Source organism: Achroia grisella, unplaced genomic scaffold, assembly GCF_030625045.1.
Source record: "Achroia grisella isolate CSIRO2021 unplaced genomic scaffold, CSIRO_AGI_Agris_v1 utg534, whole genome shotgun sequence".
NCBI classification, from domain to species: Eukaryota; Metazoa; Arthropoda; class Insecta; order Lepidoptera; family Pyralidae; genus Achroia; species Achroia grisella.
In genome coordinates this window covers 1781682-1806614 of record NW_026712920.1, presented here as the reverse complement: position 1 = coordinate 1806614, position 24933 = coordinate 1781682, and the positions used below count along the sequence as shown (strand labels likewise).

At 31.7% G+C, this 24933-nt stretch overlaps 2 protein-coding genes across 2 annotated transcripts; one reads left to right on the top strand and one right to left on the bottom strand.

The window, feature by feature from the left end:
* Positions 1-1334: 1334 nt before the first annotated feature.
* On the bottom strand, positions 1335-13124 carry LOC131847443 (sideroflexin-2). Its single transcript, XM_059197032.1, has 9 exons — positions 12974-13124; positions 11732-11889; positions 10980-11150; positions 7097-7298; positions 5265-5343; positions 3954-4041; positions 2847-2972; positions 2184-2231; positions 1335-1610 (listed from the first exon to the last, which is right to left on the bottom strand). Exons 2-9 carry the CDS (start codon positions 11884-11886, stop codon positions 1499-1501), a joined length of 981 nt encoding a protein of 326 aa, XP_059053015.1. The 5' UTR covers positions 11887-11889; positions 12974-13124; the 3' UTR covers positions 1335-1498.
* A 558-nt stretch (positions 13125-13682) lies between these two features.
* On the top strand, positions 13683-21133 carry LOC131847451 (PWWP domain-containing protein 2A-like). Its single transcript, XM_059197039.1, has 3 exons — positions 13683-13834; positions 13923-15285; positions 15713-21133. Exons 1-3 carry the CDS (start codon positions 13683-13685, stop codon positions 15869-15871), a joined length of 1674 nt encoding a protein of 557 aa, XP_059053022.1. The 3' UTR covers positions 15872-21133.
* The last annotated feature ends 3800 nt before the right edge of the window (positions 21134-24933 follow it).

Here is a 24933-nt window from a genome sequence, read left to right as displayed (position 1 = left end):
ACTTGGAATGTCCATTATGAATAAAAAAAATAGCAAAAAAATATAAATAAAATCGCCTGTTTGCAACAATAGTGTATTATAAACCTGTTTGTCGCATCATAGTATGTCTATGAACGTATTTCTAACATAATGTTGGAAGGATTTCTTATGGCAGAAATTTTATATTTCCAAACCCAGGGCTAAATGTGTGCACATACACTGTATTATACATTTAACCCTGGTATTGGAATTTGTATATGTATTCAAAATGAAGCATAATCATTATTATATTATTGTAAATAATAATATTTACAATCAATTAATATTACCAATTATAGAATACTATATCTATTAACAGGTTTTTTACAATAACATGTTGCAGTTTTGTAAACAGGCTATATATTAAAAATATGATATGAACTGACCAGATCTCATAATAAAAAAAAAAAATCTTTTCAAACTATACTAGGTAAATCAGCACATTGACAGTAAGGTATGATTACTGGTGGTCGTAAATTGAACTGTTATACAGCTCCACCAACCACACACAGTTCTTAATTGTAATAAAAACATTCCAAAAACAAACAAATCAAAAATATTTTAAATTAACAATAAAAAAAGTAAGTAGATTAAACATGAAAACCATAACACACAATGTTCAAATGTTTAATTCACGCATAAAGTTGCCAAAAATCCAAACAAAACTACTCTGTGCCAAAAAATCATAAAGCTTTAATTCTTCAGCAAAATTATGTAACAAATTATCAACAATCGAAAATAACTCAATATTAAATATTTATTAACAAAGTAGCCGCGACTTGATGTGTATACCTACTATATATATATTATTATTTTTCGTCTCAGGGAAAAGCAAAGGGCCCATACAGCTATTGTCTTCGATGGATACATAATCTATTTTTTATTTCGATAGCTTTTCCCGCCAATTTTCAAACCAACATTATTTTTCATTCTTAAAGCATATTCTATATTTTTAAATGAGCTAAATAACTGTGACTGACCACAGAATATAGAAACTTAAAATATTTGACATTCATTTTCTCGTGTGTCGTAGGTATCTGCAGATTAGCTGCCGAATTTACTCTACTCTATATTGTGTAACTAGCATATATATTTTTAATAATCTATGCATATATGACAGGCTTTGCTGAAGCATTAATAATAATTTAAAATGCTAGAATTTTCCGTTTGTGTCTATTTATTAGTACCTCATGTATAAAAAGCAATTGACATATTAAAAATTCTGCTTGAACGATTTCAAAACAATCTAACGCTAAACGTGTAGTTTTATTATTTTATTACGGATTTGATTATTTTTTTTTAATAGATATCTTTTTTTTAATTACTCACAAATCAAAGAATAAGAAATAGTCGCTGTGACTAAATATTTTAGTACCATGATACGAGTAAACCGTAATAAACACCCAACAATTGCAAAAAGAATCATCATTTTTTACCTACTTACACGTCTACTTGTATTTCATTAACAACATGTATTTAATTACAAGCCCTTGTTGAAGTAAACGTATTTCGGTGGTTTCCCGCCAGTATTCTTGACAATTTCATCATACTTGTCCTTTTCGAAGCGCTTGATTGTGTCTATGGACAGTTTACTAAAAAATAAAAACACATTTTATGCACAGTCAGTTACATAAAGATTAGTATATTTTTACCGATGTGGATTTCACGAGTCAACGACTAAACGGCGTTTAATTAAATTGAATAAGATAAAAATGGTATGACGATAATCATATATCTGTCTAAGGCAGTGTTTCCCAACGTGGGGCCCATGCTCCACAGAGGGGCAATTTGATTGTAACGTGGGGCTATTCGAAAACGGACTCTTATTAAAATTATATGGAATGGAAATTTTATGTTTTTATTATAGATTTTGAAAATTTACTACTAATTTACTTTATTTACTGTTTAACCTTTCAACTGTTAGCTATCAAAATAACATTAACACCCCATATGTGAGATCAATTACGGGACTTCTCACAGATGGGAATTTGGGCCCATCTGTGGAGCAACCAATAATTTCCTGCATAAGAATTTTGGAAAAGCTAGGATGGGGCAGGGCACTAAAAAGGTTGAGAAACACTGTTCTAAGGCTATATTTGTCTCAAACAGAGCATACAAAGTCAAAAGTAAACAATTAAACTATATACTTTAAAAATTAGTCTTACCATCTCTGTGGGAACAGCGCACACGCAGTGGGCACCATGAACGTGAGGCTGGGGAAAGAATTAAAAGTATATTTAATTATATAATAATACTAGCTACTCGCCCCGGCTTCACCTGGGTGTCTTATATATATATAAACCTTCCTCTAGAATAACTGTATCTATTAAAAAACCGTTTCTAAATACATTACGTAGTTTTAAAGATTTAAGCATACACAGGGACAGACAGCGACAGCGACTTTGTTTTAGTATAAAAATATAATGATAATGATACGTAGAAATTTGTGATGTAACAATTTTATATTATAATCTATACATTTAAATAAAATTGGAGTGTCTGTTTGTAATATGGAAATAATATCGTTTTTTACTCCATCATATGAATATAAATATGGTATCTACACCAAAATAACATTTTTTACAATTTTTGTCTGTCTGTCTGTTCCGACAAATGTCTGAAATAGCTGGACCGATTTTGACGGGACTTTTATTGGTAGGTAGTTGATGTACTAAGGAATACCTTAGGTAACTTTTATTTTAGAAAAATAAAGATAAATTCCATGCGGATGAAGTCGCGTGTACAGCTAGTTAAATATATAGTTATAAATTGCATTTTTTTTCAACCTCTGGCTGTGGCATCCGTAATTTATGTAGTTGTATACTCACAACATGCCAACAATAGCGGTCTGTATGCCCACGTGCGCCCACTTGATGCGCTGCATCCAGGGTCGGTGTTCGATTCTCTCCATGATCACGGGTAGCAGCAGCATGCCGGGCGCACACATCACAATCCTGCAATTTGAATATGTCAAATTTATCTACGGGATTAAAAAAAAAACAGACTATGCATATGGGATGAGAACAAAAGGAAATTTAGATATAATTCAATTATATGGAGAGATAATGAGATTTTAGTGAATTTTGAAATATAACATGTGATTGTGTTCGAATGGGAAATGGTAAGGACGAAAGTTCCAGAGACGAATAGCTTGTTAAGAAATGAAACTAAATTTATTTATTTGCAGAAAACAGATAATGGTAATTAAGGAAATACCATGGGCAAAGAGCCTTTTATTGGTATTTTGGGGATTACAATAACTGAAACACTGTGTAGACTTGTTGCTCGGTCGGATTTTTCTCCAAGAAGATGCAAGACGAAACCGTGCTTTTATTGGGTATGATATCATGGATAACAACATTTCATAGATATATACCAAAGATATCAATATTCCACAGATAAATAATATACCACCGATATAGATTTTTCGGCTACTTATCACTATAACTTAACAGTAATGTCCAGAAGCGATGTCACATGATAACGTGATGTCCGTAGTGCTGTTCATGTAGAGCACGCTTACCGGTGGACCGTCGGCTTGTTAGACATTCTGACTATGTAAGAAAAAACATGTGGGACTGTGTGTAGTGGGCTGGGGTCGGTGCAGCCAACGATGGTGGTAATTAAACATGCAATATGAATGTTTAGGCTGTATATAATTATTCTGTTGCCACATAGTTATAAAAAGAAAACATGTATTCTTGAATCAAATATGGTAGGAAGTAGACGGAAATTTTACTGTTGAATAAAGTATTTCTATTCCCATCAACCTCAAACTTATTCAGTTAATACATATATGTTGTAACAAACTATGTATAATATAGTATAGTGTCAATGACAATATTCATATAAAATATAAATATTTAAAAATACAAATTGTCGTGCCAGCCAGCGGCCCGAATGTAATGAGTCCTGTACAACATGTTTAACATTACCTGGAGGTTACGACCTGCGAGATTCCCTTGGCAGGAGCTAGCTGCGATTTTCCTATTATTTTACCATCCTCGTCCGTCACATCCAGACCTGAAATATGTTATTATATAATTTAAACGTACATCAATATCGGTTTATGTAGCATTTATCAGTATACAAGCTACGCTATTACAATAGATCGAAAAAACAAATATATATTAATTATGATAATTAGTAGGTATTAGTGGTCGCTCAGTGGTCAAAATTCGACCATGATAATAAGTACAAAAAGATCTTTTTGAATTAGCAATAAGAAACAATAAACAAAAGAATATATATGCGTGTGTGTGTCAAATATATGGTAGTCTGTAATGTTTTTTTTTACTTTTTTCAATGAATTGTTTATGCAAAATTAAAAAACAATATTAGCATTCTACAGTTCTTCTCCATACATATAAAGTATAAGCGTGCGAAATTTCATACTTCTCCGTCCGAGCGTATTTCATTAAGTTTTTGTTTCACGTGTATTAATATACATATATACGTATACCCAGGGACGTCGCATACGAGAGCCCATAGTATTTGTCTTCGCGGATGTTTCAGAAAATCATTCTTGTTGTATTTATAACTTCAATAAATATTACAACAATAAAAAAAACAATACAATAAAATACTGTATACACAGTATCACAGTAGTACTGTATACACTGTATACACAGTATTTTTATGCATAAAATACTGTATACACAGTATTTTATGCATAAAAATTTGGAAGGCGGTTCCAACACCACGTAGTAAGAAATTTTAATTCAAAATAATACCAATAGATGGCGGTACAAGTATAGTTGTTAGCGTTCATGTAAAAATAAAGAATAAATAGATATTCTAATTTAAAAATTCATCTACAAGCAGGATATGAATTAATGGGCATATAAATAAAAATTTAGAAAACATCAAGAAAAATAATTAAAATATATCTATATGTGATGTAAATCTTTACAAGTGTGTCATGTTAGAAATTAAACTACTAGTTTTCAAAAAACTGTGGAGATTAACGAGTGAACGATTTATTTTATTGTGATAAAGCCCCGGATATTAAAAAAATATGAATTGTAATAAGTAAATGATTGAGCGAATGAGTTGTAATACTACCCTTAAACGTTGATCTTATAACTATTATGAATAATATTAAGTAGTAGAAATGGGCCTTAAAATTACAAACAGAAGACACTATCTGTCCGATGCGAATATTAATATAGAAGTGTAGGGTGACAACGAATAAATAACAGAACTAAAGAATATGACGAGACTTATAAAATTGTAATAAGAAGTACCTAATAGAATTTCATTCTGTCTCATCAACGGAATGTTCACCCAGTTGGCAGCAGCGACCGCTACGAACGGCACAAATCTCTGAAATATAATATATGTATATGGTGTTTAAAAATGAACTGCAAATGGAGTATATTAGGGAAACTATTGGCATGTCAGGTTTTTTTTTTGTATATGATAATGGAATGGTGCATCCGCCTGCGCTAACGGTTTACGCTGGCGGGGCACCAGTGGAGGGTGATAATATGAGCATGAGGTCAGGTCAGTTAGCCCATCGTGACAAATTCACCAGGAATTTAACACGATGGTTTCCAGGGGGAACCGCGTGGAGGTCAACCTGATATGGTACATTGCTAGTAATGGGTTCATTAGTCCACATTACTAACAATCCCATTTCCCCCCGGCATGTCAGGTTGACCTCCACGCGGTTAACTATGGTTAATTCCTAGCTTATTCGCTACGATGCGACTGACCTGACTTGATGGAATATGTTAGGGGAACTACTGACTAGTAATATATCATATAAGGTCGACCTACACGCGGTTAACCATCGTTAATTAAAATAGCGAATTCACTACGATGTCACTAAGTGACATGACTTCATTCTCATGCTATCATCCTCTACTGCTGTCAACAGCGTATATCGTTATTGCACCATATCATAATTGCAATTGTGGACCGTACAGCTTGCATCTACATCTTTCAAATAATTCATAGAAGAATGAAGGGGTTTGCTATTAATGGACTTATTACCCCAATACTATCTAGGTTGATCATGGTTCCCTCTGGAAACCATTGTGATAAATTCATGGTGAATTTACCATGATGGACTAACTGACCTGACCGTATTCTCATTTTATCATCCTCCTCTGGTTCCCCGCCAGCGTAAACCGTTAGCGCAGACGGGTGCACCATTCCATTATCATCCATAAGAAAGAATATCATAGAAAATCACAAACACATCGATTTTAATTTGTTATCGCATCGATATAGTAATAAATATCGATTTAATAAATTCCATATTACTTTTTTTATAATAATAATGTTTTGCTGGTTGTATTTATAGTGAATACTAGTATTAACCTTTTTATTGCACCTAACATAAAAATATAAACAAACCTAATCACTAATAATCATTATATTGATAAAAACAGATCTGAATGTAGAGGTACAAAAGGCGGTCTTATCACTACGGCAATATCTCACAAACAACCTTAGGTTATTGATTATAAGAGAGTAAACAAACTATAGCTACAGCATGAGTTAATTTAATACCGTTGATAAATAGACAGAGATAAACGTGTATATTTACAGTCCATTTTTAAACATCATGTATATAAATTATATTGTTAATACTACACTTTTTTATTTATATGATGTAATAATGATAACCCGTGACAATTAACATAGCGCCATCTAGACCAAATTAAACAGATCTTGTAATATAGGTAATAAATACATACGTAATATACACTCAAAGCAATATAAATAATCACTCATAATACAAATATTTGTATTGTGCGAGGAATCGAACCCGCGATCACCGGAAGTTAGGTGGTAGAAACCGCTAGACCAGCGGTTTTTACCACCTAACTTCCGGTGTACTGAATACGTCGTTTTGTGTACATTTACATGCCCTTAAAATGTGTTAGCGACTGCATTATATAGTTAAAAGATTTCTTAAGTAGTTATTTAAATTACTACCACAGTATTAGTATTTTTATTCACAACTCCTCAAGTGGTATAACCCCAAAAAATGTATACAAATATAGGCTCAAAAGGACTTGTATCCAGATCCGTAAAACATATTAAATTAATAAAAAAAAATACTTACAGCCAAAATGGGATTTGTAGCACGCTTCTGCACCACAAATTTGAACGTTAACGCTGTAGCCATAGCGGCTGAAGTCGCTGAAACATAAGCAACGCCCATCTGCGTCGTTGTAAGAGGCGAATTCGCGTTGCGGTTCGTGTAGTTCACGAGAGCGTTGAACGACTGGTTCACCCATTGCCAGAATACCACTGCCGTAGCTGTTCTGTGAAATAGAAAAAAAAAAAACTTTATTCAAATAAACATAGTCATTTTTTTTTATTCTACCACTGATTCGAAACGCAGACTCATCACAAGAAGAACGAACAAGAAACTGGCGTGTTGCGATTTTTGGTATGACCAGAGGTAGCAAATCAAAAATCATTTATTCATGTAGGACATTTTAGCCGTTTATAAAGTTTTTAGTAATAGGAAGTTATTAAACTTGTATTATATTTATACCGTGCTAGGAATTGAATCCGCCATCACCATCAAAAGTAAAGTAATTATGAAGTATTTGTTGCGAACCCGTACATATGTAAATAGATTAAATTATTAAATAATAGTTATAGATACACAACCTTGGTATCTAAATAAATAATATATCGACAACTTATCTGGTTTTGTGAACTTTAGTCAGCCATCGATAATATTTAATTATATGGAACCAAGTTAAATATTATGGCTTTATGACTGGACAAAGGTTATTTTTTAAGTAATAATTGACGTATTTTGTGACTTAATATCACATAAGATAAGTACATAAATAGATTTATATTGTACATATATTTATAAGTATATAACTTACAGTAAATACATTTGTATACACGATAAAAAGAGTGCTTAAAAGAATACTTATTTGTTTATAAACTTTAATGTATATAATATAAAGGTAAAAGTAGATATTGCGGACCTAAAACCTTGTAGCATTATCTACCAGACAACCATGGGTGGTGGAGAGAAATATTGTTGGTTGTGCAAATAGAAATAAATGTTAAACAACATGTCATAATATACACATATACTAGTTGTTCCGGCAAATGTTGTCTTGCCATATAACTTAATATCGCTAATAAAAAATAGTTAGTTGGTGTATGTGTTTTTTAATATATTTATTTGTTCAAAAAATAAATATTAGGGATGGACAACCATTATCACTTAGGGTTATGAAAAATACATGGTAGCCTCAGACCTCAGCCCTACTGAATATGCATATTAAATTTTATAAATATTGGTCACGCCGTTTCGGAGTATGGTAACTAAAATTATGACACGAGAATTGTATATATAAGATACATAGGTATATACACATACATACAATAAACAGAATATATTATAAATAATATATATAATAAATATATACGAAATTTACTTCAGTCAATGCTTGAATATCTGTCAAATCATGAAGTTCTTTGAAGTATCTTTGAATATATGTTTGCATTCAAGTAAACAATATCTTAAATTGAACGAAATTGCATTAACTGAAGTGATTCCGTCTTTTAAGTAAACGTTTTTTACTATGTACCAGGCTCGAATCATTACTAATATGTAAAGCAAAAACTCTGTACCCCTTTTTACGAAAATTGCGCGCAAGCAGGAGTATAAAATTTCGCACACTTATGGTTTATACAGCTAAGGAGTATTGAATGAAAATATATATTTTTTTATGCATAAGAAATACATTAAATCAATAAAAAGATCGTACTCTTTTGTTCAATTTTTATTGCTGGTATAAATATCTTTTTATAATTTTTATTATGGTTGAATTTTGACCACTGGGTAAAAACTGGTTTATTATTATTATGCAAATATAGTCACAATAATTCCTCTAATAAAGTTACGTGCCGTTCAATATTACGTATGTTCAGCTTAGCAACATATTTAAATTTGAAAACCTAAGGTCAGCCAGAAAACTCGTAATTACAACCGCTCATATTCAAGGCAAACGTCCTATTTATAAACAAACAATTATGTAAGAACAAGTGCATACAAGTGTTTAGCATAGTTTTGGCAACAAACATAAAATAATTTATTATGAATGAATCACTCAATTTCGCGCCAAAAACATATTATGTGTCACTTAGAAAATATAATCGACTAGCTGTGCCCGCGGTTTCACCCGTATAAAATTGATAGCCTATATGTTATTACAGAAATTACAGGTGTACCCTGTCACATACATCCTGGTGTATGTATTAGTACACACATGCAATATAATATAATATAAACCAGGATTTTTGTAATATGGCTGTTTACGAAATATTATTTTGCTACCGAATTGATACTAGAAGAGAAAATAACGTGTCTATGGATTTATGGTAAAAATGTGGCGGCTGTCGATACAACAGCCGAAATGACGATTTAGAATAATTCCCAGATTTTAATAAAAGAAGAAGCTTTGGGTAATTTGATAATTATTTCGTACTGCAGTGAAGACAGAAAGTTTCAAGGTGTAGGTACTATTAGACTCTACTCTAGTAAAGGGTAGGTAAAACACTTTTTAGTACAAAAATTACAGAATACATGACATACTGGTGTTTATAATCTATACATATAAATAAAATTGGAGTGTATGTTTGTAATATTGAAATAACCGTTTTTTACTACATGCATATGAATATAAATATGTACAAAATATCATTTTTTACAATTTTTGTCTGTCTTTTTGTTACGGCTAATCTCTGAAATGGATGGACCGATTTTGACGGGACTTTTATTAGCAGGTAGCTAATGTAATAAGGAGTAACTTAGGCTACTTTTATTTAAAAAAAAATAAATGTTAAATGCCCACGCGGACGAAGACGCGTGAACAGCTAGTAGTACATAAATAATTACTATTGTATAATCATATGTACATGTAATTAATATATAATATGTTAACAACCCTGTACTATTTCTGTTTAATTAGAATTGTCAATGGCGTCACTTTATAAGTGTTTATTTATTTCATAGATAATAAACTTGTTATCTGATATGTATTATACAATAGTGCATAACTAATATTGTTCCTTGGTTTTTAATATTTGTTTTCGTAAATACATATTATACATAGAAATCAACCAGACCTATATAAACAATCATACTCAAGAATACAAATGCTTGTGCCGTGCGAGGCACCGAACCTGCGATCATCGGAAGGCGGTGTGCTAAACCGCTAGACCACTGAGGCCGTCAATTCATACTACTTAGAGTAGTTGTTTTTCCCAGAGTAGTTGTGAAATGGAAAGAAAGAGACAAACACATTTCTCATTTATAATATCAGAATGAGATGGAGATACTCAATGGATAATCCAGCAGTAAATATATTTATTTATCTTCAATGATCTTTTTAATCATATTCCAATGTGTCATTAAGGAACAGTACCAATTTTAAATGTGATGGATTATATTTCTAATTCTTCTTCAGTCATAAGTGAATGACTGGTAATAATTGTTATGTAAATAATTATATATTAATTATATTCTAATATTAATATATAATTAATTATATTAATTATATATTAATATTAGAATATAAGATTAACAAGAAAATGTGTATATGGAATTGAGCTGTATAAGGTGAGTGACGGATAACGTGAGAATATTTCATAGGTGAACTATGGAATGCGTCTGTTTTGTCTGTAAGCGGCCAGTTGTCATGAAAAGAGGTAATGATGTGAAATGATTATTATAAAAATTTATATACAGTACACCATACACCCTTGGCATAGTGGAAGTGGCTTTTATGATGGTAACTTTTTCGCTTGTGGTCCTAGCAACATAGATCCTTGCAATTTGTCACCTGGTACAGTTTTTGATTGCACAAGAACTTGTACAATGGACTGCTGTATAGCCGTTTTTATAATGTCATATTTCTAATAGATATTGCCTAATACATTAAAAATTAAATGAAAAGATTAAAAACTACCTGTACCACTGCAACATTGCCCCCGTAACAAGGCACCCACCGGGCATCTGGAATGACATCCTTCCAAAGACATTCTGCAGCTCTCCACTGTCAGGGTGGAATGCAGATTCATACAGTTGTTTCGCCTTTACAACCTTTGTTATAGGTGTGTCTCTTGGTTCTTTTCCTGCTCTGAAATAAACTTACTTTTGTAATACAAACCAATGTTGTTCATTTTTAATTAGCTGTCCAACACAACTTTGTTTGCTAAACTTTCATCCCCTTCCAGATATTTTTTGAGAAACACAAAATTATGCTTTAAACTGGAATAGTGACATATTTGTATCATTAATCCACAAATGCATGAAATTTTTCATATCCAGTATTTTATTCATCCCAACTTTTTAGTGCAACCTTACATAGGTTGTTTATCTATATTTAAAACATACTATTGGTAGAATAGAATAGAAATAATCTTTATCCAAATAAACTCAATATAAACACTTTAAAATAGTCATATTTTTTATTCTACCACTCATTCAGAATACAGAGTCATCACAAGAAGAATGAGCAAGAAACTTGTCTGTTGCTATTCTCTTCAAAATTACATTTTTAAGAAATTTGTGTGAAACACACTACAAATAGCAAAGTTGACATAAATAAATTCATAGTTACTTGAGTAACAAATTAAATATATATATCAAAGTAACAAGCAGCACCTGTTCAAGAGTATCTACAAGTGATCTGTAATAAGTATTCTATAATTAACTTACTTGTACTGGAAGTACAACTCTTTTGCTTCATGTAACTCTTTTTCAGACACCAATGACAACAATGGATTGGAGATGAATGCAAAATGCTTGAATCTCCCATAGAATGTGCTTTGATCCCATAGAGGCTTTGTAATGTCTATTCTTTGATCTGACATTATCTAAAAAAATAAACATATAATCTATAACCAATACAAGAAGGGTTAAGTTGATAGGATTCCTCAATTATAACTATTCCAATTTTAAAAAGAATAAAAAAAGTATTTATTTTATGAAGATATTGACTGCTAGAATTAATTTTATGAAGATATTAAGACTAAAAATAAAGTAGTTAGAGAGAAATCATTTCCTCAATTAGGCAGTACAAAACTTCACCTTCGGTTTATATCCCTACTTAATTCTGACCAAATTTTAAATACCCTATTAGAATCAATTGTTAAAATTATAACATTGAATAGAACCAATGACAAAACAATATGTACAGAAAATATAAAACAAGTTCTCCTAGAGACATTACAGAATAAAAAAAACCCAGATTAATCTTTCTTTATTTAATTTTTTATTTCTTTATGGACCATATAGTAATAGTCCAGTGGAATGCACAAAGTTTAGTAAGTAATCAACAAATCTTTACACATTTTCTATTGGAGAAGAATATTCATATCATTTGAATTGCCCAACAAATAAATTCATTGGTATGTTTATGTATGTTAGGTCATTTTATTATATACATATAGTGTATATTTTTAAGGTATTAACAAAGATATGTGAGAGTTTTTAATAGGAATATTTACATAGATAATATAGTAGATAGTAGAAATATAAGGGAATTATTTATATAACTATACCATTATAATAAAATTGTTTTATTAATAAACTATTATCATGGAATTTTTAATTTTGATAATCATTAAGTTTATACTATGATTGATTGCTGTGCATACATTCATCGGATTCGGTGACAAAATATCATCAGAGAGCAATAACTTGATTGATTGCTCTAGTAGAAAAAAAATGTTTATTATAACTGTACTAAAATATATTTATAGTAAGTATAAACTACTGATGTACCATTTTTTAATTAACACATAATTATAAAATAAACATTAATCATAATAACAAATTAAATAATTCAATAATATAATAATATTTAATTCTATTGTAAACATAAATTGATGATCAGATTATGTAAGATAAATAATTGTAACAGCTGTAACCTTAGCTAAAAGTGATATTAAAACTTACAATAACTTAAGTGTTCACTAAAATATCTTCTATACAATTCCGAGAATTGTATGCGTATAAACACTCGATAAAATGAATTGATACCTACAAGACAAACGCAAAAAACAACTGGGATTAAAATCAAAATCACCAAGTGAGTTTTTTATCTTATCACATGTCAAAATTTCAATTCAAATTGTCTATTGTCAAGTTAGTTGTCATTTTATAAACTGTCTAATCAAATCCTAAGAATTTTTTGTCTTGTTTTTGATTAGCCAAGCGTTATTCAGCGATGTATACTTTAAAGATTTAGATTTATATTTTGTTGCAATAGAATTACGTACGTACATTTTGGTAATAAACAGTCACGCGTTCTAATGAAGATACGTAAATGATGTATAAATAAATATAAAATATCTTACATGTAAATGAGCAAAAGTCATTTAAAGTGTATGGAAAAGGATAAACAATCTCGCTTTGATTATTATTTCATTAATTTACCTAACTACTCTTTATTTCTAAGATTCATTCATCTATAATTTAAGAGCCATGCTCTTAACGCTCTCAAGTTTATGAGGTCTAAATATGATATGTAAACTTGTTAAATTACCTTTTGAAAAAAATACAATTGTCTATCTTTGACTAATATGGCTGTTTACAAAATATTACTTTGCTGCGGAATTGATATTAAAAGAGCAAATATCGTGTCTATGGGTTTATGGTTAAAAATATGGCGGCTGTCGTTGCAACAGCCGATATGACGATTCGGAAGAATTCCCAGATTTTAGTAAATGTGGAAGAAGCATTAGCTGATCTGATTGTTGTTTCATATTGCAGTGAAGACAAAAAGTTTCAAGGTGTACTATTAGACTCTAATAAAGGGTAGGTATATTAAATCTTTAGTGGTGTCACAATATCGATTACTAAAGAGAGCTTCCTAATTTTGAGGCCTATTTTAATATTTTTCCAGTAATTTACCGTTTGGAGTTTATAGTCTGCATCCAGCATTTACTAAAGAAGGCGTATCCACCGGTAATCAAGATGATAAGCTACATTCCGCCAGTCAAAGGTTCACATATCAAGAACCTCAATACGCTAGTGACAATATTCAGAAGCCAAAAAAACCTGGTCCCAAGGGTAAAACGCAACAGAAACAAAAGATGACGGTGCGTCTGCGACCCCGCAAGGTTTTATGTTCCAACTGCAAAGGGATCTGTAATGAAAATAGTGAAAATGTGGACGTGTCTAAAAAGCGGAAACTAGATTCGGATGACGACGCCGCCCACGATTCTGAGTCATCTAAAGTAGAGAAGAAATACCTGATGGGCAGCATGCTTATACCCAAACTGTCCAGGCTACAGCCGAGTGAAATAACGAGCGCAATTAAAAGTACCCCAAAAAATTCCAATAAGGCTAGTGATAAATCAATAAGTAAGGCAAAAAGTGAAAAAACTAGTGAGAATGTTCGGGCAACACGTGAACTTGCCTTTGTTAGTGTATCCGAAGGGGATTTATGTGATAGAGCTGATCAGAGAGATGAAAGTGACAATGATATTTCATTTAGTTCAATGTTTTCAAGTGCACGGACTCTTAAAATATGTTTCGGTGAAGGTGAGGGCACAGTTGTGAAGATCCCACCCTTGTCAGGTGATTACAATGAGGATTCTGGTGTTTCTTGTGATATATCTAAACCACCCAAACCTGATTTGAAGGCCGCAAAGAAAGCACTAAAGAAGGCAAAGAAACAAGCAAAAAAAAATAACACCGTAGGCAGCAGTGATGTAGAGGTGTGGACGGAACAGTCACCAAAGCATATTGGGGCACTGTCACCACGTAACAATGTTTCAAATCATCCAACAGTTGATCCGTTAGAAAAGAAACATAAGCATAAAGTGAAACATAAAAAGAAGTGCAAGTCACAAAAGAAAAGAGACGAAAATACAAGTAAATGTGCAGACATGGATTCTATTGATTATTTTAGTGATATAAAAGACAATTGCCTCAATCAGAAACTGTCTATTAGTCTGAGGAGGTTGAGTAGAGACTCTTATGAGAAGCAAAGTGAGCAGGAGGTATTGGAGAGTGGATCTGAGGATTGGGAAAGTGAAGTGGTGCCAGATTTCCCAAAGAATAGTATGGAAGGTGTCGGTGGGAGGATGTTGCGGGTGTCCCCTGGGGATATAGTTTGGGGGAAGGTAGTTGGTTTCCCATGGTGGCCGGGCCGAGTTCTTAGTGTTACTACAACATCCAAGGCCCATGTGGCATGGTATGCATCAACTACATCTTCACTGATGCCATGTGATAGTTTGAGTCCATTTTTAGAAGACTATAAGGTATGTTAACTTTACATTCATCCTTCTATTTCAAACTATAGATTATTCCATTTTATGTATGTTTTAAGTATTTCTAAGAATTTTCTAGTATCCATAACACAATCTTGACAGTCTCTGTGGTTTAGCGGTTTAACACACCACCTTACTTCTGATGGTTGTGGATATGATTCCTCGCATATTGCAATCATTTGTATTCATGAGTATGATTGTTTGGAGTACAGTATCTCAATATCAATTTTATTAATTTTAATAAATTCACTTGACGGAATATAAGAATCTTAATGTTTTCTTTAAAAAAGCCACCCAAAATTCAAGACTGACCTAGTAATATTGAGGTAGTCTTTTACAACAAGAAAAAAAAAGTGGAATCTGTAATTTTTAAGTTCTATTTTTAATTTTCAATTATAACAGTGTTAATTGGTTTCAGATACGCTTTAATAAAAAAAAGAGGGGTCCATACAAAGACGCTGTAAAGCAAGCTACAAGCGAGGCAAAGAGGAATGAATCTCTATTAAGTGATCCTCTGGCAAGTCCCACTCACGCTGCACTCACAATGTCGCCGCGCCCCATAGATGTGTTCTCTTAAATATTAATTAGTAGTTAGGGGCCATAAATAACATCACACTTTAAGAGGGAACGGGTTGACAAAGTGTGACATAGTGTAATAATGGGGTTGAAGGGGTCCTAAATTACGTGCGTCACATTTCAATATCGATAAGTATTAAAACACAAAATTTGAACTGTTAGTAAAAATATGTAGTTCTAATTTCGAAATAAGTGACATAAAATTGGGAAATGGGAGTTTCATAAATGTGACCAATCGTGACAAGGATGTTGGAAGGGATCAAACAGTCACGAAATAAGTGTGACGTTACTTATGGTTGGCCCATTGAGGTATATGTACAGTCGAATTTATTCAAATTTATGTGATATTATAAGAACTTGAAGCAAGCACAAATCTGGGGCTACACTAATAGTCTCACAACTGTGTAAGATTTTTGCACAACAGATGGGGAATTAGGTAAATATCATACCAATGTTCTATAATTGCAAATTAACATCTACATATCGACATTAATCTATTAACATATTTCTCTATTCACATAAAAATGCTTGTCCATTACTGCCGTTTCTTCAAAACAACGCAAATTTTTGTTACGAGTTTCACGGTCATTTAATTATTATTTTATGGAAGGTTTGCATTGCAAGATTCTCGTTATATATTTAGTCAAGATAATTATAAATGCGATCGTTATCTGAGTATTGATGGTTAGATGGATGGATGTTTGTCACACTTTCAGATTTCAGAAAAACTACTAAACGGATTTTTATTAAACTGTACAGTGATATAACATAAACATCAGAATAACATAGGCTATAAATTTTATACAAGTGAAACTGCGAGCACAGCAAGTTACAAAATAATTGCAACGTCAATGTACTGATAACTGAATAGTGAAAACATCGAAAATGATTACTAATGGTAAAACGATTTCTAAAATGCTAACATACTATTGCTAGATGATAATTTAATTTATGCATTCTAATATGTTAATTTATGACAAAGCAAAGTCAAAAGTCAACTTAATGCACATTCTCTATTTACGTACATAGAGGTGATAATTCTAAAAGTGGATGTTTATTTCAAACTTTTTAGAGCTCCGTAACAAATCGACAAATCGGAACAACTAATATTTCATCGGGTCTACCTGTTCCTATGACAAATCATTAATCTTTAGTTCTCACTTTTAGTTTAATGTTCGAGGTTTTTTTTGTATAGTATTCACCCCTATTAGGGTATTCAAGTTTACAATGCAAAATCTGAAATCTTTTTTTTAATAACTTTTCAATGTTCAATGTAATTGACCTACGTATCCGTCAGGCGGGAGTTGGTCTTCAACCGCTCCATAAATCCTTCCGCGGGTTTGGAGTGCTATCTGCACTCACCCCTTATCGTCCGGTGAAGTTGTAAAATCCAGCTGCGGCCAACAGCATTAGAGTACGCCGAAAAAAAAAAATACGCGTTCTAAAGAGTTGGCACCTCCTCTATGAGGATTCAATTACAATTGAATTGATTGAACAGAAATTTCTGTAACAACCTGCAATGGTCCTTAATAAAGGAGTTATTAAGAACCATTACAGATTGTTACGTAGATTTTCACAGGAAAATTGTTTTAGACGTCGCGCTCGCATACGCCTATAAAACTTAAAATTAATATATGCAAACAATTACTTATATACATGTCGTGCAATTACTCATATACATTGGAATTATAGTTTTTTTTTTTTTTAAATAGAAATCAAAGAATAGTTTCTTGAAAGTTGAGTTTTAATAAATATTGACAAATAAAAAAAATATGTTTATTCACGTTGGTCCAATTGCATACACTTATGATAAGTCAAATCTTCCGTCCGTTCTGAAAGTTCGAGACAATAACTGACAAGAAACTGTGCTGTCGTTCATTTCAAATGTCATACATTAGGTTAAATAAATAATTATATTAATTTTCATTAAATAAAGGTAATTCAATCAGCTTATAACGTCCAGGCTCCACAAGCAGCACTCATTCTTGAGTATACATTATTTGAAACAAATGCAAAAATCCGAACAGCTGTTACTGTAAAGATGTAGCCACAGATCATTGTATGTGTAGCATATTTATATAAATCTATGTGTTTAAATAAATGTGCACTAATTTTCACTTGCACTGACATTGATAAACATACATTCTTAAAATTTTACAATAATTAGTGTTACTATAAGGAATAAATTGATATTTTCTGGGTGTTAAAGTTTAAGAACTCATTAAGTACTTACGTAGTGTCATGGAGGTCAAGGTTATACAAATACTACTGTAATCTCCATGTTTTTCTATAACTGACTCCAGATTGTTTAAATACCAAATACAATAGTTTGTTGTTTTGATCTGAACAAACAAACTAATTAATGACATATTCAATTTTCATAGATTAAAAAAAGAAATTTCATCTACTGAATTAAACTATACGTAGATTAAAAAAACACTTAAATTTGATAATAGCCATTTATGTTCTTAATATCAGACGTATACTGTGAAATCACATATATTATTTTAATTATCAAATATCAAAATGGAGTTTTCACTTGATTCATTTAAAGTCGGTATTTCAACACTTATTACAATAACAAATACGATATGAAGCATATTTAAGTTACTCAAAAAGGATCAACTTTTTCATTAATTTATTTATGCATTTCATTTGCTGTGTAATAAATTTTAGGTTCAGGGTCCACTTTGAAATTCATATTATAATATTATCCCAACAAATTGTATATTTTTTAAATTAACTAAATTTGTTATTGTACTTATTTCATACATATGTCAAACTGTGAATAAGCTATATAATGTTAAACATAATGTTTTATGTTCATTCCTTTTATGCTAAAGTCCCATGGCGTGGCTTTAGGACGGGTCGACTGATAAACACCGACCCACAATATAACAGACACTGCAATCAGCCCCACCGATCAATTCCCTGTCCAGGTCAAACGGGGATCGACATTACGACGGCCTGAGCCGAGGTTCAAACTCCTAGCAGTGGTCTAAGATTAAATGCGTGTCCGTCTGGTAGGAATTGGCCTTCAGTCGCTACAAGTCCTTCCGCGGATTTGGAGTGCCATCTGTGAGAGAGAAGAGAGTGAGAAGCTGTAAAGATACTGCGATCGGTCGAGTCTACAATCATAATGGATTTCGTCATGGTGCAACTTACTTCCTGTCCTCTATTTTTCATTTAGTTCCCGATATTTCTGCAGTATTTCAACCGCTATATTCAAGGTTAGATGTAAATAAAATGTGTTATGTTTAGACATATTCATCTACTTTCACACGCCTTCGTTTGTTGCTACTATTGTAACTAGCTCGATATTTATCTCGGCAAACTATACTAACAGTATCTTCACGTACACTCAACATATTTTCTGATCGCGATTTTTGATTTTGTTAAATTAACTATGTCTATATGTATGGTCTTCGCTACAATTTCGAAGTTCACCTAGATGTCTTCAGCTTGAGTATCACAAATTCGTCAGAGCGCAACTCCCAAAAATGTTAGTGAAAAATTAACTTAAGTTTTAAAAATAATAAGGTTCAAATTGAATAATATCATTCCACCACACGCACGGCCCGCCTAAAATTGTTTCTGTGGGGCCTTAGCTTTTTGTATTATACTGTATACATATATCTTTCTCTTGATTTTGAACCTCTTTTATATTTATACATTTACCTACTTATGTATCCTGTATATCGCACGCTTAAAAATTTACGTTAAATAAAATAAATGTTTTTGGAAAATCAACTTTATATTTTTGAATTGTTAAGTCCATTTTCCAAAGGATTTTAGTTCATGCATAGTATTATTAACCTTGCGATATATCTTGTATATAATTTTATATATAACAATTATTGATGGATACTCTATCTCAAATATTTTTTAATAAAATATATTTTTTTATGATTCAAAGTCAAGAGAATGAAATTATTATACTTATTTTGTTGTTTATTTTTAAGTACTTCAATTTAAATGAGTTACATTTATATGTTTTTTGGTTTTGGTTACTGTACACAAAGTTACATTGAACCGAAAGTAACTAAACATCTCTCACGTGTCATAGACAAATAAATAAATGTTTATTTTGTAAAATCCATAAATTGTAATTTTTATTGTTACTAAATATTTGTTAAGTTTATATCATCAAAATAAAACGTGTAAATTAATAAAAAAATTACTCATGTATTATGTTAGGTTTTAATGGCACTTGAATAAGTTTATTGTCTGTAAAAAAAACGCCATCACACTCACAAGCATTTAGTATAAAAAATATTACAGTACTCTTCAAGTAATGTTAAGAAGTATGCTCTAAAAATATTATCTTAGTGGATCATCGTCTTTATTTAGAAGTGCAATTTATATAATATTCTATTTCTGTCTCATATACAGGTGATTTTTTTATAAGCAAATTATTTATTTATTGTCTGCGTACCGTTAGAAAAACTCGAGTAAATATACAGTTTATTTAATTATATACTTGTATATAGTAATACTGTGATAACAGCTACGTGTTTTATTCACTACTTCAATTAGGTAGCTGTATATTGTACCGATTTACATAGTTTGTAAGGACGAATACATCACAATTACAACATGAGGTCGATTCTGAAGTCACATTCTTACACTTGTAACCAAAAACATCAAAACTGTAACTACTGAACATGTAAAGACAGTTGAAATGATAACTTAAGGAGTGTACAAAATAAGACTTCAAAACCGACCGCATGAATTAAGAATAAAATAAATACAGACATCTACTTTATTTATGTTATTCTGTTATACACATCCTGTATTTCGATTAACGAATTTTTAAGTGCATTTTATTGTCCTATTAGAAGCAACAAGCATAATTATTTTTGTGAGATCACATCATTACAGACTAGTATAAATAAGTATTTATTTATTACAATATCAGCATAGATTAGGTTACAAGGACTAAATGCACTAACAGTATATATAATGTACTCTTTTCTTAATTATATAACTGACGAAGGAATAACAACCTTAATATATATAATTTTAAAGTCCATATTGGTATTATAAATACGAAAGTGTGTTAATCTGTTACATTTTTACGATTAAACGGCAAAACCGATCTAAATGATATTTAATAATAATACACATTTATTTAGAAATTATTATTAACATTAACATGCATTACATGGAGTAATTAAATTGGCAGCATGTATGCATGTACACACGTACATATACATATACACAGTCACATCAACATAGCCCCCTCCGATCGATCCTGTGTACGTGTAGGATATGAATATATGTCATATATATATATATATATATATATATATATATATATATATATATATATATATAACACGTACACGCAAGTGTTTTTTTTTTGGACTACTCTAATGCTGTTGGTCGCAGCTGGCCTGTACAGATTCACCTGACGACAGGGGGCGAGTGCAGATGGCACTCCAAACCAAAGGAAGGACTTATGGAGCGGCTGAAGGCCCACTCCCCCTTTAATCTGAGGACACCGCTAGGGGTTCGAACGTCGTAATATCGATCCCCGTTTGATTTGGACGGGGGATCGATCGGAGGGAATACGCAAGTGTTTACGTCCCGTTCCGTTAACAGGTTAATAGTCCATACAACTATGAACCCCCCCCCCCCCTGTAACTATTAGTAAAAGCTAAGCTTCTGATAACTATCTCTTCAAACATCACATCACAGTATTATATGTATAATTTTGATAATAATTCTCGTATTTATATTAATGTTATACACAGACTAGTATATATGTACTTACAGCAAGTTTTATTGATTACTCACGAATAGCAATTAATATTGGAGCTGCAAGGAAAAATGTCTCGTTTTATTAGTACAGTACGGTCTAAAACTCACGACTCTAATAACAGTATTGGAGCAATGGTGGTGGGGTTAAATTGGCTGATGAGAAGAGATTTTGCTACACATGAGACGATCTAACAACCTTTGCTCCGATATTGTGGCTGATTTTTCAACACATTTGCCCGTAAAGTGGATTTAATTTCATACAAAGCAGCTCGTAATACACGCGTCCGCTATAAACGCAAATGGTGAAGTTATTATGTGGTTATATTCCGTAACCACATTATTTGCTAATTTTTTTTTCAAATTTCGAACAGACCGCCGCGCGGCAGCTGTAGATAGCGCGATGATTTAAAAAAGTAAAACGGGCGGGAAAGTTTTATGGTTGAGTATATTTAAAAGCAAGTGTGTTGAAAAACCTCATACGATATACGTGCATGTTTAACACACTCGGGTCTATTACGCCCTTGCCTTCGGTTCGAGCTGAAATTTCTCGTGTGTTATAACCATCATAACGCACTTATATCGTAATATACTATTAATGTCGTGTGTAGCCTCTTTAATAGTTATGACAATATCGTGTAAAATAAATAAAAATAATATTATTATACTAGATTACTTAAATGATGATTAAGGCCTGCGCAGACGACCGGCGATCCGATCCGAACGTGAAATATGATGTGATATCTTAATACTCTGGAATGGTCCCATGATAACATGATGTCCATAGTGCTGTCCTTGTCCACAGTTGATGATTACAACTTACCATCAGGTGGGCCGTCAGCTTGTTTTAATTTCCAATTCCAATAAAAAAATCCGAAAGGCACTTTCTTGTTCGTAAAAGAATAGCATTACATAACGGTGACTAGTTACAAAAAGGTATCTATATCTGTCGTATTGTTTTCGAATTAACGCTATTCCATTTGAAAACTAATTAGAATAAGTGATCTATTTTTTAATATTTTTTAATTAATTTGTTATTTTTCAAACGTATGGGCCATCTGTTAAACCCTCTATACGTATAGATCATCTTCTCTCATTAGCACTTAACATTTTCATTAAGTAATATACATATATTAGTCTGTAAAAAATAAAATTTTATTTACACTAAAACTAAGCAAAAATAATAGAAAAAATATTTTTAGAGATTCCGTAATTCTGTAACGTTTAAGTAAGATAAACTATGCTATAAATTCAAAGACCTATGAACGAGTCTTCAGTATATTTTTATGACGAAGAACACTGAGCGAAAATCGGAACGATCTGTCGTCTGTGCAGGCCCTAATAGTGAAACCTCGATAATTTAAAATTGAATGTTTTTAATAACAATTTTGAGCTGTAACTTGAGTGCTAATGAAATGTAACATGTTTGTTGCTTAAACTGCTCACATATTAGAATCTACCGTACATGACTCGTGCCTATGGGCGCAATTACAAAGCGAGCAAGGCGTAACAACCATACCATCCAACGGATCCTAAATCTAATAATGTGTCAGATAGTTCTAATAACAATTTACTTATAGATATTGTGTAAAATGATTGAATAATTAAAATTATTAATAATGTTACTTTGACAAAGTATGAAAATATTTAGGGTACATATTACCCTTTGAATTTTTTTTGTCCGTGACTGTACTACAATCTGGGTACTTTATTTGTTTACATTTATTTGGTGAAAACGTGGTCTGTTATAATACAATATTACACAGTTTTGCCAGTTTTATCTAGCATGAAAATTTACAATCTACGTATTTTAAAAGTATTTTTATATAATTTTATCTTAATTGTTATTAAATTATATATTGTTTTAATTTTCAAAGAATTCTTAATTGTCAAAATTTCTCAATAAACCATGTTTATTTTTAAATAAATATCCCTTACAATATTATACATTTACATTAACTTTTGATGTGTGCCGGTCTAAAAGTCCACTCCCCCTGGCCAGGAGCTATATATTTTGTCTGTGGTATGACTATGCTTATGTTTACACCGTTTTGTTAATATAGAGGTAGTCAAGTCTGTTTCACCATTTAATTGTTCGACTCTATTCGAAATAATATATACTTTATTGTACTTGTAAAAAATAAAGATGGTTATACAAAAATGCGAGCAAGGGTGGACTTATCTATGAAAGAGATCTCTTCCCGCCAACCTAACGCTTTTGACAGAGGTGATTTGACGATAGTGCTCGAGCTTGAGTAATTACAATATTGTAATGTATACTTTAAAAAAAATATTAATTGTGTAATCAGTTTGAATTATCGAGGTTTAATTGTATACCTACCTATATGTATGTATATTTTTATGCCATCACTTATTTAGCATACGAAAAATATTCTGCCAAAGACATAAATCTTTGACTTTTAAACTGTCGATCATTCTTTGTGGTCATTACATGTGTATGTTTAGTGATAATGTAGTTGGCTGTATCAACTTAATATTACAGGAACTATGTATATTTTTAAAATTGAAATAAGGCATTTGAAATTTAATATCTTTTATTTTGTATAGCCTATTTCCTTTTAATTCCTAATGGAATGGTGCATCTGCTTTCGCTGGCGGGGCAACAGTGGAGGATGATAAAATGCGCATGAGGTCAGGTCAGTCAGTCCATCGTGGCAAATTTATCAAGATGGTTTCCAGGGGAACAGCGTAGAGGACGAACTGACATGGTTCATTGAGAGCAATAGGGTCATCACTAACAACCCCCTTCCCTCCTATTTCCATATTGTTTAATCGGCACATTGATGAAAGAAAGTACCTAATTGTTATTCCATGTTGGATCGACCTGTCGCTGTTAATTCCTAATGTATTAGCCACAATAGGCTAACTTACCTGATTTTACACTCATTGTTACGAAAGCGCGTAGAGCATCGTTCCATTATCATCAATACAAAAAAAAATACTATCCTGTAGAAGGGAATGGAGATATTTTGCAACTGTACGATCTACGCTTACTACTCCGTAGTAGTTTTTTTAACCCCGTGTGGTATTCTGTAATTTCAAAGTCTTATCTGGATCGGCGATTGAAGTAGTTGATATTGAGAAATCCATTCAACCAGCTTTTTACAAAGTCTAACTATTCGCTTAACAAAATTATATTGATAACATAATCATAGTCATAACATTTATTATTGATATACAAATTATAATATACATAAAAGGATAATAATAGAAACCTCGTAGTTATTTGATCCTATATTTTATTCTGGCAGGAACATAATTTTTTTTTTTATAGCAATAAGC

Bases quoted from the DNA above. Each gene is read 5' to 3' on its own strand.
- LOC131847443 (XM_059197032.1), bottom strand. From the start codon at position 11,886: ATGTCAGATCAAAGAATAGACATTACAAAGCCTCTATGGGATCAAAGC. The intron at 11,151-11,731 runs GTAAGTTAATTA...AGTTTATTTCAG, and splicing joins GAGTTGTACTTCCAGTACAA to AGCAGGAAAAGAACCAAGAG. The intron at 5,344-7,096 runs GTAAGTATTTTT...ATTATATTTCAG, and splicing joins CTACAAATCCCATTTTGGCT to AGATTTGTGCCGTTCGTAGC.
- LOC131847451 (XM_059197039.1), top strand. From the start codon at position 13,683: ATGGCGGCTGTCGTTGCAACAGCCGATATGACGATTCGGAAGAATTCC. The intron at 13,835-13,922 runs GTAGGTATATTA...ATATTTTTCCAG, and splicing joins CTATTAGACTCTAATAAAGG to TAATTTACCGTTTGGAGTTT. The intron at 15,286-15,712 runs GTATGTTAACTT...AATTGGTTTCAG, and splicing joins CATTTTTAGAAGACTATAAG to ATACGCTTTAATAAAAAAAA.